The sequence below is a fragment of the Heteronotia binoei genome, chromosome 8, assembly GCF_032191835.1.
Source record: "Heteronotia binoei isolate CCM8104 ecotype False Entrance Well chromosome 8, APGP_CSIRO_Hbin_v1, whole genome shotgun sequence".
Classification (NCBI taxonomy): Eukaryota; Metazoa; Chordata; class Lepidosauria; order Squamata; family Gekkonidae; genus Heteronotia; species Heteronotia binoei.
The window spans coordinates 55,190,822-55,210,986 of NC_083230.1; the positions used below are offsets into that span (position 1 = coordinate 55,190,822).

At 44.7% G+C, this 20,165-nt stretch overlaps 1 protein-coding gene across 1 annotated transcript; it reads left to right on the forward strand.

Moving 5' to 3' along the window:
- Positions 1 to 260: 260 nt before the first annotated feature.
- On the forward strand, positions 261 to 19,401 carry LOC132575720 (glioma pathogenesis-related protein 1-like). The gene is made up of 5 exons (XM_060244413.1): positions 261 to 440; positions 5,162 to 5,407; positions 11,758 to 11,870; positions 14,293 to 14,375; positions 19,054 to 19,401. The coding sequence occupies exons 1-5, from the start codon at positions 261 to 263 to the stop codon at positions 19,326 to 19,328; spliced, it is 897 nt and encodes a 298-aa protein (XP_060100396.1). The 3' UTR covers positions 19,329 to 19,401.
- Positions 19,402 to 20,165: the final 764 nt, after the last annotated feature.

Consider the following 20,165-nt stretch of genomic DNA (forward strand, 5'->3'; position numbering starts at 1 on the left):
CTGTATTTGGATTCCTCTAAAACAGATAGATTTAGCAACACAGAAGGTAAAGAAACCACTTCCTTTCTTTGTTCTGCTAAATTCTGAATGCTGTGAAGAAGCTTGCTCTTATTACTGCAACATGAGTTTCATTATAAGCCCCACCTTCTGGGTTATACCAGACAAGCACCATGCACACAAAGCAGACAGCATCATCTTGAGAAAAGGAACAATTTCTTTGAAACTATATTGAGAAACTGAATATTTGGGGTGGTAGCGAAATGAAATGCAAATTGTTTTCTCAGCTTTGGCTGGTATTGGAACTCTCTGTTTGCTGTTACACCTATGACCAGACTTCATTGCCTGATATAGAAGATCAGCAGTTTATAGAGGACTGTGTGAAAACTCACAATTATTTTCGGTCCAGGGTGAACCCCTCAGCCAGCAACATGCAGCATATGGTAAGACAGTTTTTCCTTTCTTTATACAAAGATTTTAATCCTCCTTACTTCCTTGAAAGACAGAAAATCTCAGGGACAAGCTTGTCCTTGTGACAGATAGTACTGGAGGCAGGTATTGTTGTAGCATGTATTTATTTAGCAGTAGATTTATTTAGATGAGGAAGGAGAAACCAGACAAAACCCCAAAAGCACAATACTAGTCCTTAAAGCCAGTAGCTGCAAAGCCTCTCTATCTCCCCCTCCCATAGAAACTCATATTGCTTCTCCTTCTCTTGTCATACATGTATACTCAGCACACTGGTCTCCCTGACTGGGGGGCATGGTTTTCACATCACAGTAATATGGAGTATCCTCTGGAGTATTGAGGAATGTTACATTTCTTTGAGGGGGTGAACAAACATGTGGACAAAGAAGACCCGATAGATGTTGTTTACCTTGACTTCCAGAAAGCTTTTGATAAAGTTCCTCATCAATGGCTCCTTAGAAAGCTTGAGAGTCATGGAGTAAAAGGACAGGTCCTCTTGTGGATCAAAAACTGGCTGAGTAATAGGAAGCAGAGAGAGTATAAATGGGCATTCTTCGCAGTAGAGGACGGTAAGCAGTGGGGTGCCGCAGGGCTCGGTACTGGATCCCATGCTCTTTAACTTGTTCATAAATGATTTAGAGTTGGGAGTGAGCAGTGAAGTGGCCAAGTTTGCAGATGACACTAAATTGTTCAGGGTGGTGAGAACCAGAGAGGATTGTGAGGAACTCCAAAGGGATCTGTTGAGGCTGGGTGAGTGGGCGTCAACGTGGCAGATGCGGTTCAATGTGGCCAAGTGCAAAGTAATGCACATTGGGGCCAAGAATCCCAGCTACAAATACAAGTTGATGGGGTGTGAACTGGCAGAGACTGACCAAGAGAGAGATCTTGGGGTTGTGGTAGATAACTCACTGAAAATGTCAAGACAGTGTGCGTTTGCAATAAAAAAAGGCCAACGCCATGCTGGGAATTATTAGGAAGGGAATTGAAAACAAATTGGCCAGTATCATAATGCCCCAGCATAAATCGATGGTGCGGTCTCATTTGGAGTACTGTGTGCAGTTCTGGTCGCTGCACCTCAAAAAGGATATTATAGCATTGGAGAAAGTCCAGAAAAGGGCAACTAGAATGATTAAAGGGCTGGAACACTTTCCCTATAAAGAAAGGTTGAAACGTTTGGGACTCTTTAGCTTGGAGAAACGTCGACTGCGGGGTGACATGATAGGGGTTTACAAGATAATGCATGGGATGGAGAAAGTAGAGAAAGAAGTACTTTTCTCCCTTTCTCACAATACAAGAACTCGTGGGCATTTGATGAAATTGCTGAGCAGACAGTTTAAAATGGATAAAAGGAAGTACTTCTTCACCCAAAGGGTGATTAACATGTGGAATTCACTGCCACAGGGGGTGGTGGCGGCCACAAGTATAGCCACCTTCAAGAGGGGTTTAGATAAAAATATGGAGCAGAGGTCCATCAGTGGCTATTAGCCACTGTGTGTGTGTGTGTGTGTTGCCACTGTGTGACACAGAGTGTTGGACTGGATGGGCCATTGGCCTGATCTAACATGGCTTCTCTTATGTTATGTTCTCTGTATGCATCTTCCATCTTCAACAAAATGAAAAACCTAGAGTGGTCAGTTTGCATCTTCCACAAGCAAGCCTGCCCTACTGTCTACTTCCAATAGCACATGCCCACAATTACTTGATTTTCCCCAAAGGAAATTTTGATTTTTTTAAAAAAAGACATTTTTTCCGAGATCACATATTTCAAGCCGCTGTAACTCATATCTCCCACTAACAGAAATAATGTGCCGTATTACTTCCCCCAGGATAAATAAGTTTTCTGCCAGAGACCTCATCCTTTGTTTGGGTCCCTCTGAAGTCTCCTGTCCCACTGCTCCCCCCCCCCCTCTATTGTCTTCCACTTGGCTCTTCCCATGCTTGTGCTTCTGTGCTAGGCTAAAGTACTGGGACATATATTAGCTGCGCATAAAGAAACTGATAGCCTATCTAAAATGCATATGTGACTGGAGAGCCATTTATGTAAAGCAAATGTAATATAGCACCTCCTTAGGATAATGTAACAAGAAAACTTCTCTTGTATGTGCATGATAGTAACTAGTAGACTGTGCTTCCACTTAGGGACAGATGATTTAATTGGAGCACTTGGCTAACAGAAGGCCAAAACCTCTTGACATCTCCAAAGTATTTACCTTCCTCTGAGAAGACAGACAAGTCTTTCTTGTGCTTCTAAGATCAATGAAGCTCTTACAACCTTTCATTTCTATTTCCTCTTTCTCTTATTTCATTTCCCTCTGTGACACCACCTCTGGTTATTCCAGGGCTGAAAGAATTTAGGTAAGTCATTAGGCCTTACAAAATACATGCATACTTTAGTTTAAATATTGCTTTTGCAGAACTTGAAGTAACCTTCTGACTAAATTCTGATAAGTAGATTTAGGACTGTTTCCTTAATTGTTTTGTATCTGTAAAGAAATACAGCTGCATAAAGCTCTGCAGCTCTTTTGGAGAAAATTAAAAATATTGTGTGAATCATTTTTTAGAATTTGGATGTGATGATTACAGAGGAAACTGTAGCCAGGGAAAAGCTATGAGAAAGTCCATGTTGAAGCACCATTGTGTAAGAGTTTAAAACAAAATGGGTAGACTACAAAAAAAGTCTGTATCAAGTCTAACTTGTACATTTTTTGCAAACTTTCCCCAGCATTTACTTATTCATATAATTATTCTTGTTGATTATGAATATTAGAGATGGGGATATAGAAAACTACACAGCCTATTTCTAGCATACAGTAAGGCAGAAGTAGATATCAGGGGATATGCTTTGGAATGGTATAAATCAGCGTTTCCAATTTGCAGGGTTGCGACCCAGTATCGGGCCATGCAAGCCTCAATACCGGGTCGCAGGAGGCAGCCCGACAGCCCCTGCCCCCTCCCCTCTCCATTTATCTTTGGCGCTGTATGCAGCACCATGCTCCTGCACCTGCCCCCTCACCACTGCCACTGCCTCCTCCAGGCAGAGGATGCTAAGAGAGTGCTACAGAGACTGTGCACTGGCCAGAAGACCTCCCCCATCCCTCTATGATGTTCAGAAACATCAGAGAGGGCAGGGAAAGCTCCTGGCCAGCGCACAGTCTCAGTATTGCTCCATGATAGTCCTCTGCCCAGAGGAGGAAGAATAATAATAAGATATTGGATTTATATCCCACCCTCTACTCCAAAGAATCTCAGAGTGGCTCACAATCTCCTTTACCTTCCTCCCCCACAACAGCCCCCCTGTGAGGTGGGTGGAGCTGGAGAGGGCTCTCACAGCAGCTGCCCTTTCAAGGACAACCTCTGCCAGAGCTATGGCTGACCCAAGGCCACGCTAGCAGGTGCAAGTGGAGGAGTGGGGAAGCAAACCCGGTTCTCCCAGATAAGAGTCCGCACACTTAACCACTACACCAAATTGGAACATAGAGATGTTCCACCAGGCCTACAGTTGAGGATAACAATGGTTCCTTACTATAGTTTCCATCTGACCTTACCAAGAGAGCCAGTTTGGTGTAGTGGTTAAGTGTGCGGACTCTTATCTGGGAGAATTTGGTTTGATTCCCCACTCCTCCACTTGCAGCTGCTGGAATGGCCTTGGGTCAGCCATAACTCTTACAGGAGTTGTCTTTGAAAGGGCAGCTTCTTCAAGAGCTCTCTCAGCCCCACCTACCTCACAGAGCGACTGTTGTGGGGAAGAGGATAAAGGATATTGTAAGCCACTCTGATTCTGAGAGAAGGATGGTGTATAAATCTGCAATCTTCTTCTTCCAGTAGATACTCTACCCTATGGAAAGAGTGGTTATACATACGCCATTGATTATCTGGAGGATTTTAAACTGTTTTTCTCTGCTTGAACCAAGTATTAGTTTCTATTTATTGATTGTAATTGTTTGTTTTAATTATGTTGTCAACTGCCCTGAGGCCTCCAGGGGAGGTTGGTTTATAAATTTAAACAACAACTTCTGAACAGGCCCTTCTACAGGTACCAGCCTGAAAACAAGCAGGATCAACAATGGGCTGGACCTGTACATTCTGTGTAGAGGCTTCTACCTTGTAGAATGGCCTGCCTGAGGAACTCAGGAAGATCCCCACAGTTTTAGCTTTCTGCAAACTATGTAACTGAAACTGCCTTGTTTCAGATTTCTGCAATTGTAGTCTTGTTACATTGTTGATCAGATGTCTCCACATCCTGATTGTTCTGACTTACATTATGTAATCTGCCTTGAGTCTCAGTAGGAAAGGTGAACTATAAATAACACAAATAAATTAAAGTGGATTTTGTGTCTTACAATGTAAGCAGTTGCAAATGTTTTCAGGATATTAAGCTTTGTACACTAGGAAAGAGATAACACAACAAAGAAGACTTCAGAAAGAAACATGTTCTTAGTATATCTGTTTTGTTACTGTTTGTATATGAGAGTATTCCTTCATGTCTCCAAAGAATGTTTGCTGTAGCAATCTGGTACTGATGTAAATATATATATATATATATATATATATATATATATATATATATATATATATATATATATATATATATATATATATATATATATATATATATATATATATATATATATATATATATATATATATATATATATAAAATAATAAATAATAGCCATTTGTCTTTTTAAATCTGCAGACCTGGGACTCTGCATTGGCAAAGACTGCCAAAGCATGGGCAAAGAAGTGCCACTTTGATCATAATGTCTGTCTCAAAACTCCAGGGAAAGTTCACCCTAAGTTTACGCCTGTTGGAGAAAATATCTGGACTGGCTCACTATCTCTGTTCTCTGTAAAATCAGCAGTACAAAATTGGTATAATGAAGTCAATTACTACAACTTCTGGAGCACAGCATGTACAAAAGTTTGTGGTCATTATACACAGGTGATGTCTTCATTCCTCTTTTCTTCACCAGAAGCTAAATTCAACTAATGTGGAACACAGACATGTTAGTCCTTTCATCAGAGCCAGGCAGGGACCAAGAGCACCTAACATTGCAGCATTTCTGAAACTAAGTAAGAATTACATTGATAGGTTATTTAGGTAGAAATCCACTGTCAAATCCACTTGAGATCAGGGTGTGTTCATAACAAATTAATAACCTTTAAAAAAAAGATTTTTAAATTTGTAAAATCACACAGTATGTTCGGAACTGTTTTTTCAAGTGCCCAAATGGTCATGTTTAAAGTGGCCATTAAACTGCTCATCAAGTGTGCTTGCTCTGTACAAATGAGGAAGTGGAGGATGTGTTCTCTTTCCCGGATTCTTGTTCAAGACTTTCACATACTCACTTATCTCAGCTGTCTAGAGCTGGGCGTCTATGTGGTGCAGAGAACTGCCTTAGTATCAAAGCTTATAAAGTATTTGCAAAAAATTTTTTTTGCAAGCATAATTTTAGCTCAGCTTCAGATTAAGCAAGGAATACAAAAGAAACTGGTAAAAATGCAAATCCTCTATCCCTTTCTCTATGCATGCACTATCAGCTGCTAAAATATAGCTCTTTTGCTTAGCTATTGTAGTCAGGGTTTTTGCTTTGTTGTTTTTGTTTTTTGGTAGCAGGAGCTCCTTTGCATTTTAGGCCACACTCCCCTGATGTTACAGTGGCCCCGCGACGCAGAGCAGTACTGCAGTACTGAGGTCTGAACTCTCTGCTCACGACCTGAGTTCAAATCCGGCGGAAGCTGGATTCAGGTAGCCGGCCCAAGGTTGACTCAGCCTTCCATCCTTCCAAGGTCGGTAAAATGAGTACTCAGCTTGCTGGGAGGAAAGTGTAAAAGACTGGGGAAGGCAATGGCAAACCACCCCATAAAAAAAAAGTCTGCCATGAAAACGTTGTGAAAGCAATGTCACCCCGGAGTCGGAAATGACTGGTGCTTGCACAGGGGACCTTTCCTTTCCCCTGATGTAGCCAATCTTCCAGGAGGATTGGTTACATCAGGGGTGTGGGGCCTAATATGCAAAGGAGTTCCTGCTACAAAAAAGACCCTGATTGTAGTTCTCTACAGACTTCTCCTTACCTTAAAACTTTCTCCAATTCTCCTAGGTGAGCACATGATCAATGGCTGTCTGCATGCAGACCTCAGTTCAGAGTTCACTATGGCTATGTCCCAAGTGTCTTTCACATATTGGTGGTACCGCAGTCCAAGTCCCCATGCAGTCTCATCTAGCAGTTCCATATAGATGTTACTCAGGGCTTTTTGGGCAGGAACACACAGGAGCACAGTTCTGGCTGGCTTAGCACCACGGGGTATCGCCTAATATGCAAATGAGTTCATGCTGGACTTTTTCTACAAAAAAAGCACTGATGTCATATACCATGGGCAATAAGATCTATCTCTGCAGGGTTCCATAGGGGATGAACAGCAGTCTCCCAACACCACTTCCTGGAATTCATTAGTCAAACAAGAGTGAAGCACTGCTCCCCCTTAATCCCAGCTAAAATGTACTGGGTTCAAACCATGAGGACGCCCAAGAGGTAGTGAGTTTAGCTCTTTATTCAGGGATTCAGCATAGTGAGATAGGAACAGAACTGTCTGGCAGGACCAACAGCCCTGCTTATATGCATGCAAACCTCCCCACCCAAAAACCCATTACCATCACAAAACTAGGTTAATAGCTGGCCCAATGATCCCTGATGGGCCTCCTTCCTGAATCCTATTATCATAATCCCATTACACACAACTATAGGTTAATAGCTAGCCTAGCGATCCCTGATGGGCCTCCTTCCTGAATCCAGGTGGCTATTGTTTTAGGGTCTCAAGCTCAGCCAAGTCTCTGCTGGCCCTAAGGCCAAACTCCAGTTCCAATACATAACACTCCTCCCCCCAAAGTTTCCCAACACCTAACAAACATAGTCTCTAAGATGTGCTGGTTTCTGTCACTCCCTGTTGGACCAACAAAGCCCCTCAGGTGTGGCCAAGGAGTCTGGTTCCCTTGTCTGGGCTCCTGGGGCCAGGCTGCTGGAAGGCTGCAGCGGTATAGCGGTTGAAGGGTCCCCGATGTCGGAGGTGCCCAGTGGTGGTTCCTCTGATTCCTGGTGGTCTGGCTGGGTGCTGACTCCCTCTGGCTCCTGCAGTGGCACTGATCAGGGTTGCTATGCGGTGTCCAATGTAGCGTCTGGCTCGGCAGTGAGCATGTGGTGGCGGAGTTGATCCACATGTCTGCACAGGATTTGGCTCCCATCGGTTGAGACCTCGTACAAAACTGGGCCCGTGGCTCGGGTGGGGATCCATGCTGGGCCACTGCTGAAGTTCTGGGCATATATGGGGTCTCCTGGAAAAAATCCTTGGGGTGCCTCCTGGCACTCTGGTGATGGCCAAGATTCGGGGGCTCTATCTGGGTGGAGACGGTCCAATCTGGTTGCCAGGCAGCGACCCATGAGCAACTCTGCTGGGCTACGACCTGTGGTAGCACTAGGGGTCACTCGATGGTGGAAAAGGAACGTAGCTAATCGGTGATCTCAGTCCCCATGAAGTAATCTCCGGAGAGTCTCTTTTGTGGTGCGCACCATTCGTTTCACCTGACTGTTGGTGGCCGGGTGGAACGGGGCAGAGCGGATGTGCCTAATGAGGTAGTGACCCAGAAACTCTTGGAACTCCTCTGAAGTGAAGGCCATTCTGTTGCCTGTGACCACCATGTCCAGGATGCCGTGTGTGCAGAAAATCCTATGGAGCGCTCGGATTGCTACTCGGGAGGAGGTGGAAGTGACTGGGACTACCTCCAACCACTTGGTGTAGGAGTCCACCAAAATAAAGAATATTTGCCCCTGAAAGGGGCCCACAAAGTCCAAGTGCAACTGGGACCATGGGTTGCAGGTGGACTCCCAGTGTTGCACAGGGGCGCGGGGTGGTTCTGGCCAGGTTTCCTGGCAGGCCTGGCATTGCTTGACCCAGGCCTCAATCTCACTGTCCATCCCTGGCCACCATACATAGCTTCAGATGAGCACTTTCATTTTAATGATGCCCAAATGAGTCTCGTGCAGGGCTTTCAAAACTCGTTGGCACAAGGCAAAGGGAACCACCACCCGGCTGCCCCAGAGTAAGCATCCCTTGTGGGAAGAGAGTTCATTCTGGCATGAGGAGAAGGCTGTAAATTTGGGGCCTGTCCGGCCGGTAGGCCACCCTCTCCCCAACCAGTTGAGGACGCGGGATAAGATGCTATCCTTACCTGAGTGGCGGGTGATGTTAGCAGCTTGCAATGGTCAGCTGGGGAGATCCTCAATGAGTAGGATATGGTGGGCCAGCACCGGGTCTGGGTCTTGGGCAGGTAACATCAGGCGACTGAGGGCGTCGGCGTGCCTCATCGCTTTTCCTGGCCTGCGCTGCCAGGAGTATTGGTAGCCTGCTAGAAAAATAGACCAGTGCAGGACCCAGGGCGAAAGCATCTGGGGTTTGCCAGTCGGCAGCGAGTAGACTCAGCAAGGGCTTGTGGTCTGTGGCAATGGTGTACAGCCCCCCGTAGAGGTAGAACTTTTTTACTCCTGCAACGATGGCCAGCGCTTCTTTGTCGATCTGCACGTAGTTACGTTCGGCCGAATTCAGGGTGTGGGAGTAATAAGCCACTGGCACCTCCCTGCTGTCCAGGAGGCAATGGCCAAGGAACACCCCGACACCATACGGGGAAGCATCGCAGGTGGGGATGATCGGCAAGAATTCATCGAAGTGTGCCAGGACCTTGTTGGAGGTCAGCAGGTCTTTGACGGTCTGGAATGCGGAGGCTTGCTACTTACCCCAAACCCAAAGAGCATTCTTGTTGAGGATACAGTGAAGGGGTTCCGTGAATGTGGCTTTGAGGGGCAGGAAGGAATGATAAAAGTTCAGGAGCCCCAAAAATGCTCATAGCTCCTGTTTGGATCTGGGTTCTGGGGCATCAGCTATGGCGCTAACTTTGCTGGGAGCTGGATGGATGCCCTCTGCATCGACTAAGAATCCCAGGAACTCAACCTGTGGGACTCCCAGGAGACACTTTTCCCGCTTCACTTTTAGCCCAGCCGAGTCGAAACGTAGTAGGACGGCGTGGAGACGGATGATGAAGTCCTCTTCTGTCAGGGTGTTAATCAGAACATCATCAAAGAAGGGCTGGACCTGGGGATACCTTTTAAGAGGGAGTCCATTATGTTTTGGAAGATCCCCGGGACCACGCTGACCCCACACTGCATTCTTTTAACCTTGAATGCTCCCCTGTGTGTAACAATCATTTGTGCCTTGGCAGTGGCTTCATCGACTGGCAGTTGTTGGTATGCCTGTGCCAGATCCAATTTGCCAAAGATTTTTGTGCCATTGAGGGAAACTAGACATGGCTGACCACTGGTACTGGGTAGGCATGGTCTTGTTCAGCGTACACTAGTAGTCCGCACAGATGCAAACATCCCCATTAGGCTTTATGGGGATGACAATAGGGGTTTCCCAGGTTGCGTTGGGCACTGGTTCTAGCACCCCTTGGGCCACTAGGCAGTCTAGTTCTGCCTCAATTTTAGGTTTGAGCTCGAAAGGGATGCTCCTGGCCTTCATTCTGATTGGCCACACTTGGAGTTCTAGATCGAGGGATACTGGCGGCCCTTAACAGTCCAAGGTACCGTCAAAGACAGACGGAAATTAATTGCAAACCCACCCCAAGACTGTGGGGGATAAGGTATGCACTCCCGTGACTGCAAACCCCAAAGGCGGAACCATGCCAGACCTAGCAAACTTGTGCGTTGGCCATCCACCACCAGCAAGTCCAAAAGTCCGTCAAAATTTCTGTACAGCACCCGGAACTTTCCCCACCCCCTTATTTCTACATTGTTCCGTGGAAAGTCTCTGAAGGTGAACCTTGCAGGCCGGAGGCGAGGCCATCCATTGGGACAGATTTTCCTGAGGGTCTCCTCCGAAATAATTGAAATGGAGGATCCTGTGTCCAATTCCATCAGGCAAGCGTCTCCCTCTAACTTAACAGTCACCTTGATTTTATCTGGGGTGTCCAAGGGCAGATGCAGTACCTGTAATGGTTGAAGCGACGTGATGTGGACTCCTGGTGCGCCGTTTGTCGCCTTTGGGTCCCTTTGGAGTGGCAGACTCGGGCGATGTGGCCGACCTTACCACAGTTCCAGCATTGGGCATCTCGGAACCGGCAGGTCCTCTGCTCGTGGAGCTCTCCGCAGCTGGCGCAGGGATTTGAGAATCTCCTTCCTGTATCCTGGTGGCTATTGTTTTAGGGTCTCAAGCTCAGCCAAGTTTCTGCTGGCCCTAAGGCCAAACTCCAGTTCCAATACATAACACCAGCCCAGCCCAATCAGTCTCTCCAGAAGGCTACTGTCTGATAGTATAAAAAAACATTGACAGGTCCAGCAGAGTCAACAGAGACATGTCTCTCTATCACACTCCCAATGAAGAACATTGGTCAGGGAAACCAAAGCCATTTCTGTCCCAAACCCAGGCCTGAATCTAGGTTGAAATCTATTTCATCCAAGACCATTTGAAGCTGTGCTCAAGCACATTGCCCAAGAATGGAATGCTAGCCACTGAATGGTGGTTATTTAGGTCATTTGGGTCTAGGCACTCTTCAGGCTGCAGCAGCAGCTGGAATTACACAACACCATGTTATCAGCTATGAAGCACAAGAGTCAAGGGTAGTCAAGGGTAGATGTGGTTGGCCACAAACTTCTAAGCTGCTTATTCACTGCAGGCCTCATCAACTGAAAGTCATCCATGCAAAAGTGACGAGACTGGCATCTTGAGTTTTAGTTTAATCAGTTGTGGCATCTAAGTTGCAGTGGATGTTAGCAATTTTTTTTCGTAATGTATTTCAAAACAGCCACCGTGAACCTATATATTTTCCTGAATGGTTTCCTTTGTACAGAGAGCATGTGTTGGAACTTTCTTACAAAAACACAGGATGTTCATACAGTCACTGTAACATGTGAACAAGGCTGTTTTTAATAATCATAGTTAATGGAGTGGCCTACATTCAGATGTTCACACTAACTATAGTTAGTTTAATGTAGCCATAGTTTCACTTGACATGTGAACTGAACCCAAAAAGGCAAAAGTAAATGTCACGAGGGAACAGAAGCTGGTTTGCCCCATACCAAACAGCATAACTTAGAACTATTAATATGGTCATGGGGAACTTGCTATAAGTCATATGCAAATAATAGCCTGGACTAAATGTACCGTAGCTACACCTGCCTTGGTGTACATCTCAAACTGATGAAATCCTGCTAATATAGAATGTGATTTTTTTTTTTCCTTTCTCAGGTTGTTTGGGCAACTAGTTACAAAGTTGGCTGTGCTGTTCAGTTCTGCCAGAGAGTTTCGGGTTTTGAAAGTCTCTCCAATGGAGCACATTTTGTGTGCAACTACGGACCAGGGTATATAATTTACCTAATATTTATTATGTTAACAGTGATGATAATTTATAAAGTTATACTAACAATGATTCCTCCCCCGCCCCACCCTTCACTGATATATATCCATAGCTCATTGATTTGAAACTTCTGTAGCCTATATGCTGTGTTAGTCCCAAATGATTCAGAATAATACTGCTGAAACCTCTTATCAGAATTGTTAGCCAGGCCATATTTTCCATAGTGGTGAGGGGAGGGGCTGTGGCCCAGGAGAAGAGCCTCTGCTTTACATGCAGAAGGTGCTGGGTTCAGTCCCTGACATCTCCAGTTAAAAGGACCAGGCAATAAGTGATGTGAAAGACCTCTGCTTGAAACCCTGGAGAGCCACTGTGAGTCTGAGTAGATAATATTGATCTTGATGGGCCAATGGTCTGATTCAGTATGAGGCAGATGCATGTGTGTTCACTTCCTAGGTTTTATTACAGTGCAATTTAGGATTACAAGGTTCAGTCTTGTCCCTGGCAGGGGCATGGCCATCCCTGATGTGGTGACATTCTGTGTGACATCATCATGTCCCTGACACAGCTTGTGCACGCCTCTGCTTTTTTCCAACCATTTAAAGGGAATCATCTGTTTAAATGGTTGCGGGGGGGGGGGGGAGCAGGAGACGGCAATGGCCACTGTGAGGTCAGGTGAGGGGAAATGGCTGCCATGTAGGCAGGAAAAACCCAAACTTTCCCATCTACATGGCAGCCATCCTTCTAAAACTTTGCAACAAAGTAGTTTTGAGAAAGATTGGAGAGATGCTGGGGAAACTCCAGGGGTCCATCAGTGCACCATGAAGCTTTAGGGAAATCAGGGGCAGGAATAACATTCCCTTATAGCATTGAACCTGGACAAATAACTCTTGTGGATATAGCCACAGGGCCTCTCTATCTCAACATGCTTCACTTTCAGCAAATTGTTGTTTCTTAACAACTATTCATATACTGGTCCACAAGGCAGACTTTTCCTCCAAAAAGGGTTACAAATCTCCTGATAAGGCCTAAAGTTGTTTCAGAATTATAAGCAGGCCTTGGATTCAGCAGGAGCTCAAAGGAACACAGCTCCTGAACCTTTCTGAGGGTTCCCCCTCCTCCTTCCCACCTTGCCCATTGATTAGTAGGTGCAGCTGCATAACAATCCCTGGATGAGCTCCACCACCTATTTTTCTACAAAGTGACCCTTGATTATAAGTAATATATCCAGACTACAAAGATGAGTTCCCTAGGAGAAAATGGCAGCTTTGGAATGGAAGCTCTATGGCTGTATCACGTTTGCTGAACTCTCCTCTCCCTACTACATCCTCCCAGGCTTCATCCCCAAATCTCCAGAAATTTCCTGACCTAGAGTTGGCTTTGATAGGTATTAAGAAACCATTCTCTAACAATTAGCTTCCATTCAGAAAGCATCTACAGCCATTAACATTAGCATTCTTTTTGTCAAATACCCTTACCTCACCAGATGCCACTTTAGGCCAAAAACATAGTGATAGGCCCCTAATCAGAAAACCAACTGGAAACTGATAGCAGTATTAGTTTGATATACTTATGCCATCATCTCTAATTGCTCTTTTTAAATGGACAATGTTCATTAAAATCTGTTTGGAATCCATAATTTAAAACTGATTGATAAATGAAAAGTTAATGTAGCCATGCTTTCAAGTATCCCATGCATAATAAAAAAGTCAAAATGTATACAACAAAAATAATCCTTGCCTAATAGCGATTAGGTCTATATATAGTATGTTACCAGTGTTGGCAACAAACCAGTGAATGGCACAGATTCAATTTTATGTTGGCTTAATGCTTGGTCCTACTAGCCAGTGTCACACTATCATGGAACAAATCCCCCCCCCCCCCCCAAAAAAAAACCTGCTTGAAAGATAATGGCTGATTAAAGACTGGCACTTTGGGTCGACTCAGAGACGCCTCTGAAGTCAACCCAAAAAACCCAGCCAGAAAGCAACATTTGCCGCCTGCCCCCATCCCGCACTTACCCCGTCCTGAAAGATGCTCCAACCGCCTTAAAAAGGAACCACTTGGAAAGTAGTCCCTTTTCATTGGAGCGGATCTGAGGCGGTGGCCAGCCATCTGGAGCGTCCAGGGAGCCACAATTGGGATGCATGAGTATTCCAGATGCTCCCCGACAGCCCAAGACCTGCCCCTTCCTCCGGCACTGTCCGGAACCTCCGGGGCGCTCTTCTTCTCAGTGGCTACAAGCCGCCCTGAACTGGCCATCTGTTATCAGTCAATGTGTCACTTTCTACTTTTAAAAATGCATCACATGTAACTGGGGTATGGAAATTTCCTCAAAATATTTTTATGTATTATGCTACCTGTAATTATTTCACAGTGAATATATTGTGCTTCTTCTCCAAGACTGTAATCACCTCTTACTGTTGCAGTGGCAATTATCCTGTGAAACCTTATAAAACTGGAAGCCCCTGCAGTGAATGTAACGGAGAAAAGTGTACAGATAATCTCTGTGGTAAGGATACTATCAGAAGTTGAAATGAAAATTATGCTAGCAGTAAGGCTTAACTAGATGAGGTGTTGGTGATCTGTGATTGGGTCTCCCAATATCTTCAATTTTTTCACAGAACAGCTGCTAAGATTCATTTTGGATCTGGGCTGTAGCAGTGGGTTACGAAGTTAACCCTTCAAGCTACATCACTTTTCTGAGAGGAACTGGCACTGCCTCCCCCTTGAAGCCCTTAAAAAAGGTAAAGATAGTCCACTGTGCAAGCACTGAGTCATTACTGACCCATAGGGTGACATCACATCATGGCATTTTCTTGGCAGACTTCTTACAGGGTGTGTGAGGAAAAGCCCCCTACTTTTCATACATGTGGACATCGTGATCGCCAGTGTGGTTGCCAGGGTGCCTGGAGATTTGACTCTCACACATCTGCTCTAAGAAGTGGACTTTGCTTACAGTTTCTAAGGCTTATATGGCAGCTTTGCATTCTACATCTCTGAAGAGTGTTAGCCAGAACTACAGACATGCTCCAGCTGCTCCTTGTGTGCCCAGTCTTGGCCACTGCAGTGGAAGAAGCCAGGCCACCATGTTTCCAGCCTGCCTCCATGGACCTAAAGCTAACAACAGCAGAATCCATCTTGTTTTCCTGATCCAAGCATACCCTGCCAGGCTAGACTCATTCCTTCTTAGTGGGAAAGTCACACGTACACACCCTGAGCCTGCAAGCAACCCATCTGTTTTATGAATGGATTAATAGCTCAACTGTTGATCCTAATTGCTCAGCAATACCAGAACAATAAATCTTGCCCAGCAGAAGATGAGATAAGAGGAAGGACATCTCCTGTCTTCATCAAGTCTTTTGTCTTACCCGGGTGGTACCTAGGCCAGTATTTAATTCCCTATTGTCACCTTCCCAGCTAATCCCATTTAACCTTAAGTATCCAGCCATTCCCATTCTCTCCCTAGTCTAATACCTTGGAGCCGCCCCAGGCAGCATTGCAGCTTGGAGATTTCCAGCTTCACCAGACTAAGGTGAAGTTCATTGGTCAAAACTGGCATCCAATTAGGTGTCAGCAAGGGATGTCCAGCCTCCTTGGTCATCATAGAGCCTCCCCCTGCTCCTCCCCAAGACCTCCCAGCCCCTAAGGGTCTAAGGGAGTCTATTTAACCTCTAACCCAACTCCACACATGTGTGTTTTCTATTCAGCAACCCCTATTACCCGCTGTCTAGATCCATCCCCAATTCTGGCCACAGTGTTGGGTCCATTTCCCCTGTCCTCTTAAGTCGCCATTGGAAACCTTCCTGGAAGACTACGATGGTAAATATGACCCTGTTTGTCTACCCATATATGTTCCTCTATCAATCTATCAGTGTTTCCTAGACCTGTGTGAATGTGTGAGTGTTTTGTATTTTTACCTTGTATGAAAGAACTATTATTCTAAATAAATTACAATTGGTTTTACTAAATTAGAGTCCGTTATTGAGCATTGACTATCTGAACGGTTGAGCCTGGTATACACAGATAATAAAAGATTCCTATTGGGACAACTGTCTCTCAATCTAATTCCCCAATCTCATTTTGAGAGCAGTTTCCCTAACAGGTGGTTTGCTATTGCCTTCCCCTGTCATCTACACTTTAACCCCAGCAAGCTGGGTACTCATTTTACTGACCTTGGAAGGATGGAAAAGCTGAGTCAACCTTGAGCCAGCTACCTGAACCCAGCTTCCACCGGGATCGAACTCAGGTCATGAGCAGAGCTTGGACTGCAGTACTGCAGCTTACCACTCTGCACCATGGGGCTCTTCCTTGAAGCCTTAGCAGTGGGTTAACAATAGGCTGTTTTTTGTTGTCTCTTTTCCTTACTGGTCTTAAACCAGCTCAGGGAATAATTCTTGTGTGTGGGAAGAGTTAAACCAGGGCTCCAGCTCTTAACCTCAGCAGGGCTTCCTGGGGACATGGGTCTCCCCTCCTGCATCTTATCTAGTAAAACCTTTACAGTTACTCAAAAATGCCTGCTTCTTTTACTCTTTATGACCAGATTCATGTACAATTGTACATATCCTTTGAAATGAATAGGATTTACTTCCAAATAATAGTTGAAGATTGTTTTGCCAGCAACTATCTTCAGCAGTCTTCAACTTGCAATCTTACAAGCTGCAGCAGCGAGTCCAGTTAAAGAGTAACAGGGAATTCAGGCTGCTCCAATTTCTTCTTAGATAATTTTTTTTCAGCATTCATCTCATTGTAGTTGAAGTGCTGACCTTACAGCCAAAAAGGCATAGGCATGAGGAGAAGGAACGGGCAGTTATATCTCTTGAGTTCAAGGATGGCACCAGCTCTAGGCAATAGGTACTTGTTACACTCATGCACATCTATTGTAACGGTGATATCCCTGATCTTGAGCCAGACATTCTGGAGTGTGATGTCAAATGGGCCTTAGAAAGCATTACTAACAACAAAGTGAGCGGAGATGATGGTATCTCAGTTGAGCTATTCAAAATCCTAAAAGACAATGCTGTTAAAATGATGCATATATTATGTCAGCAAATTTGGAAAATGCAACAGTGGCCACAGGATTGGAAAAGGTCAGTTTATATTCCAATCCCAAAGAAGGGTAATGCCAAGGAATGTTCAAACTATCGCACCATTGCACGCATTTCACATGCCAGCAAAGTCATGTTAAAGATCTTAAAAGCTAGGCTTCAGCAGTACGTAGATTGGGAACTATCAGAAGTTCAAGCTGGGTTTCGGAGAAGTCAAGGAACTAGAGATCAAATTGCCAACATGCGCTGGATTATGGAGAAAGCACGGGAGTATTGGAAAAACGTCTATTTCTGCTTCATTGACTATGCTAAAGCCTTTGATTGTGTGGATCACAACAAACCGTGGCAAGTCCTTGAAGAGATGGGAGTACCAACCCACCTCACATGTCTCCTGAAAAACCTGTATAAGGGTCAAGAAGCAACTGTCAGAACGAGATATGGAACAACTGATTGGTTTAGAATAGGAAAAGGAGTTCGACAAGGATGTATATTGTCACCCTGCTTATTTAATTTATATGCAGAGTGCGGAATGCTGGCCTGGATGAAGCAGAAACCGGAATTAGGATTGCCGGGAAAAACATCAACAACCTCAGATATGCAGATGATACCACTCTGATGGCATAAAGTGAAGAGGACCTAAAAAACCTCTTGCTGACAGTGAAAGACACAGAAGTAGACTGGAAACGAAACATCAAAAAAACTAAGATCATGGCATCCAGCCCCATCACTCCTTGGCAAATAGAAGGGAAAGGCATGGAAATAGTGACAGACTTCACATTCCTGGGATCCAAGATCACTGCAGATGGTGACTGTAGCCATGAAATTAAAAGAAGTTTGCTCCTTGGGAGGACAGCTATGGCAAACCTGGGCAGTATAATAAAAAGTAGAGACATCACCCTGCCAACAAAAGACTGTATAATCAAAGCGATGGTATTCCCAGTAGTAATGTATGGCTGTCAGAGTTGGACCATGAGGAAGGCCAAGCGCAGAAGAACAGATGCTTTTGGGCTGTGGTGCTGGAGAAGAATCTTGAGAGTCCCTTGGACTGCAAGAAGATCAGATCAGTCAGTCCTAAGGGAAATCAATCCTGACTGTTCCCTGGAAGGTCAGATGCTGAAGCTCAAATACCTTGGCCACCAAATGAGAAGGGAGCACTCCCTGGAGAAGATTCTGATGCCGGAAAAGACAGAAGGCAAAAGAAGAAGGGGACAGCAAAAGATGAGATGGCGGGACAGTGTTACTGATGCAACAAACATGAATTTGAGCAGACTTCAGAGGATAGTGGAAGACAGGAGAGCTTGGTGTGACTTTGTCCATGGGGTCGCAAAGAGTCGGACTCGATTGCGCGACTGAACAAGAACAAAAAACATCTATTGTTTGCTGGGAAAAAGAGCAGCAGTTTCCCAAAGACAAAATACATTGTGATTGGAATGCTGGGAAAAAACAGCATGTAGATTTTGTACTACAAGTGAACTACAGTGTTGTGCTAAGAAATTTTAGGGATTGCTAGAAAATAGACAGACATCAGCTGTATATGTATGATTTTCATAACTCCTCTTTTCAGCAAGGCAAGTGGTGCCTACTAATTACTGGTTCAGCTTTGTAATATGTTTACTGCAGGGGTGGCCAATGGTAGCTCTCCAGATGTTTTTTGCCTACAACTCCCATCAGCCCCAGCCATTGGCCATGCTGGCTGGGGCTAATGGGAGTTGCAGGCAAAAAACATCTGGAAAGCTACCATTGGCCACCCCTGGTTTATTGTATTAGTGTCATTTTAAGGATCAAAAGAAAGTAATAAATATAATAGTGAACTACACAGGCAATGGTTTGCACTAGATCATTTAACAAGAAGTCTTGTGAGATCCCCCCCACACACACATAACCACAACCACAAAATTGCTATTAATAATAGAAATGGCTTTTGCGTGCTTAATGAACTGTCCAGATTATGCTTCAGAGTTTATTGATGTAGAAAGCACTACATTTGCTTCAATATTAACTTTGTCTTCTTTTTACTCTAGAGAATCCAGTGCGTGATCAATTGCTCAGTACGTATCATTTAGTATTACTTGAACTGCCTTCAAAATTGCTTAGATTACCTGTACTCTTTTTCTAAGGCTGACAGCTGTGTTTGATTTTTAGGTTACTCCAACTGGTCGCCAGATTGCGACATACCTGAGCATGGGCCAAAGTCCCCAACCAAAGCTCCTTCCATTCCACCACAACCCATTACTTCACACCCTACCAGACTCAGGCCACCATATTCTGCTCCTTTGCCCCCCAGTGCTCCTATTCCATCGGCATGTGACTCATACTGTATTACTGTGCTAGTACTGAGATTATTGTTTATATTATTGACTTTTGGTGTTGTAGCCCTGTTATACAAGAAATACCCCCAAATGTTTGTATATGAATAATCTCTCTGATTTGTATGTGACCTCTAATGCATTTTTCAAATCTTTTCAGACTTTAAGCTTTAAAAATGAGTTCCTAGTCAAGAATGACACAGCTCTAGGCAATAGGTACCTTTTACACTTATGCACATCTATTGTTGCAGACAAAATATTGCCAACATAATAGCCACATATTTCATAAGCACAGAAAGAGGAAGCTTGAATGCAGTTGACTCCTGTCTGCCCCAGTTGGGCCAATTCAGTAAATAGGGATGAGCAAGAAGTGACAAACGAACCCTGCTTTAAGCACAAACCAAGCCGGTTCACAGTTTACAAACCACGGGGTCTGCTCCCACAATCTGTCCTCAAACTTCCATGTTTTCATGGAGATTCATGAGGTTTGCGAGATGGTTCATACAAGCTCTGAAGGCATTTAAATACATTTGGAGCTTACTTCTGGGTCTGGTGGCCTGACCAGAAGTGAGCTCCAAAGCCATTGGGCCAGTGATGGGCCCTGACAGCATTTTAATGTCTTTGGAGCTCACTTCCAGGTGGGTCTGCAGCTTCTTGAACTTCCTGAAGTACAAACCAATTTGTGCAATGGAGAAGTTAATGGAAGTGTGTGGGTTTGTAAAAACCCTGAACCGAGAACCTCCACGACCTCTATTTTTCCAGTTCATGTCCACCCCTTTTCAGTAGTTATAATGTACTGGGTTCAAAGCATGAGGACGTTCAGGAGATAGTGAATTCAGCTCTTTATTCAGTGATTCGGCATAGCAAAGTAGAAACTGGACAGACCTGCCGGGCCAAAGGCCCTGCTTATATGCATGCAAATAACCCCACCCAAAACCCATCACACAC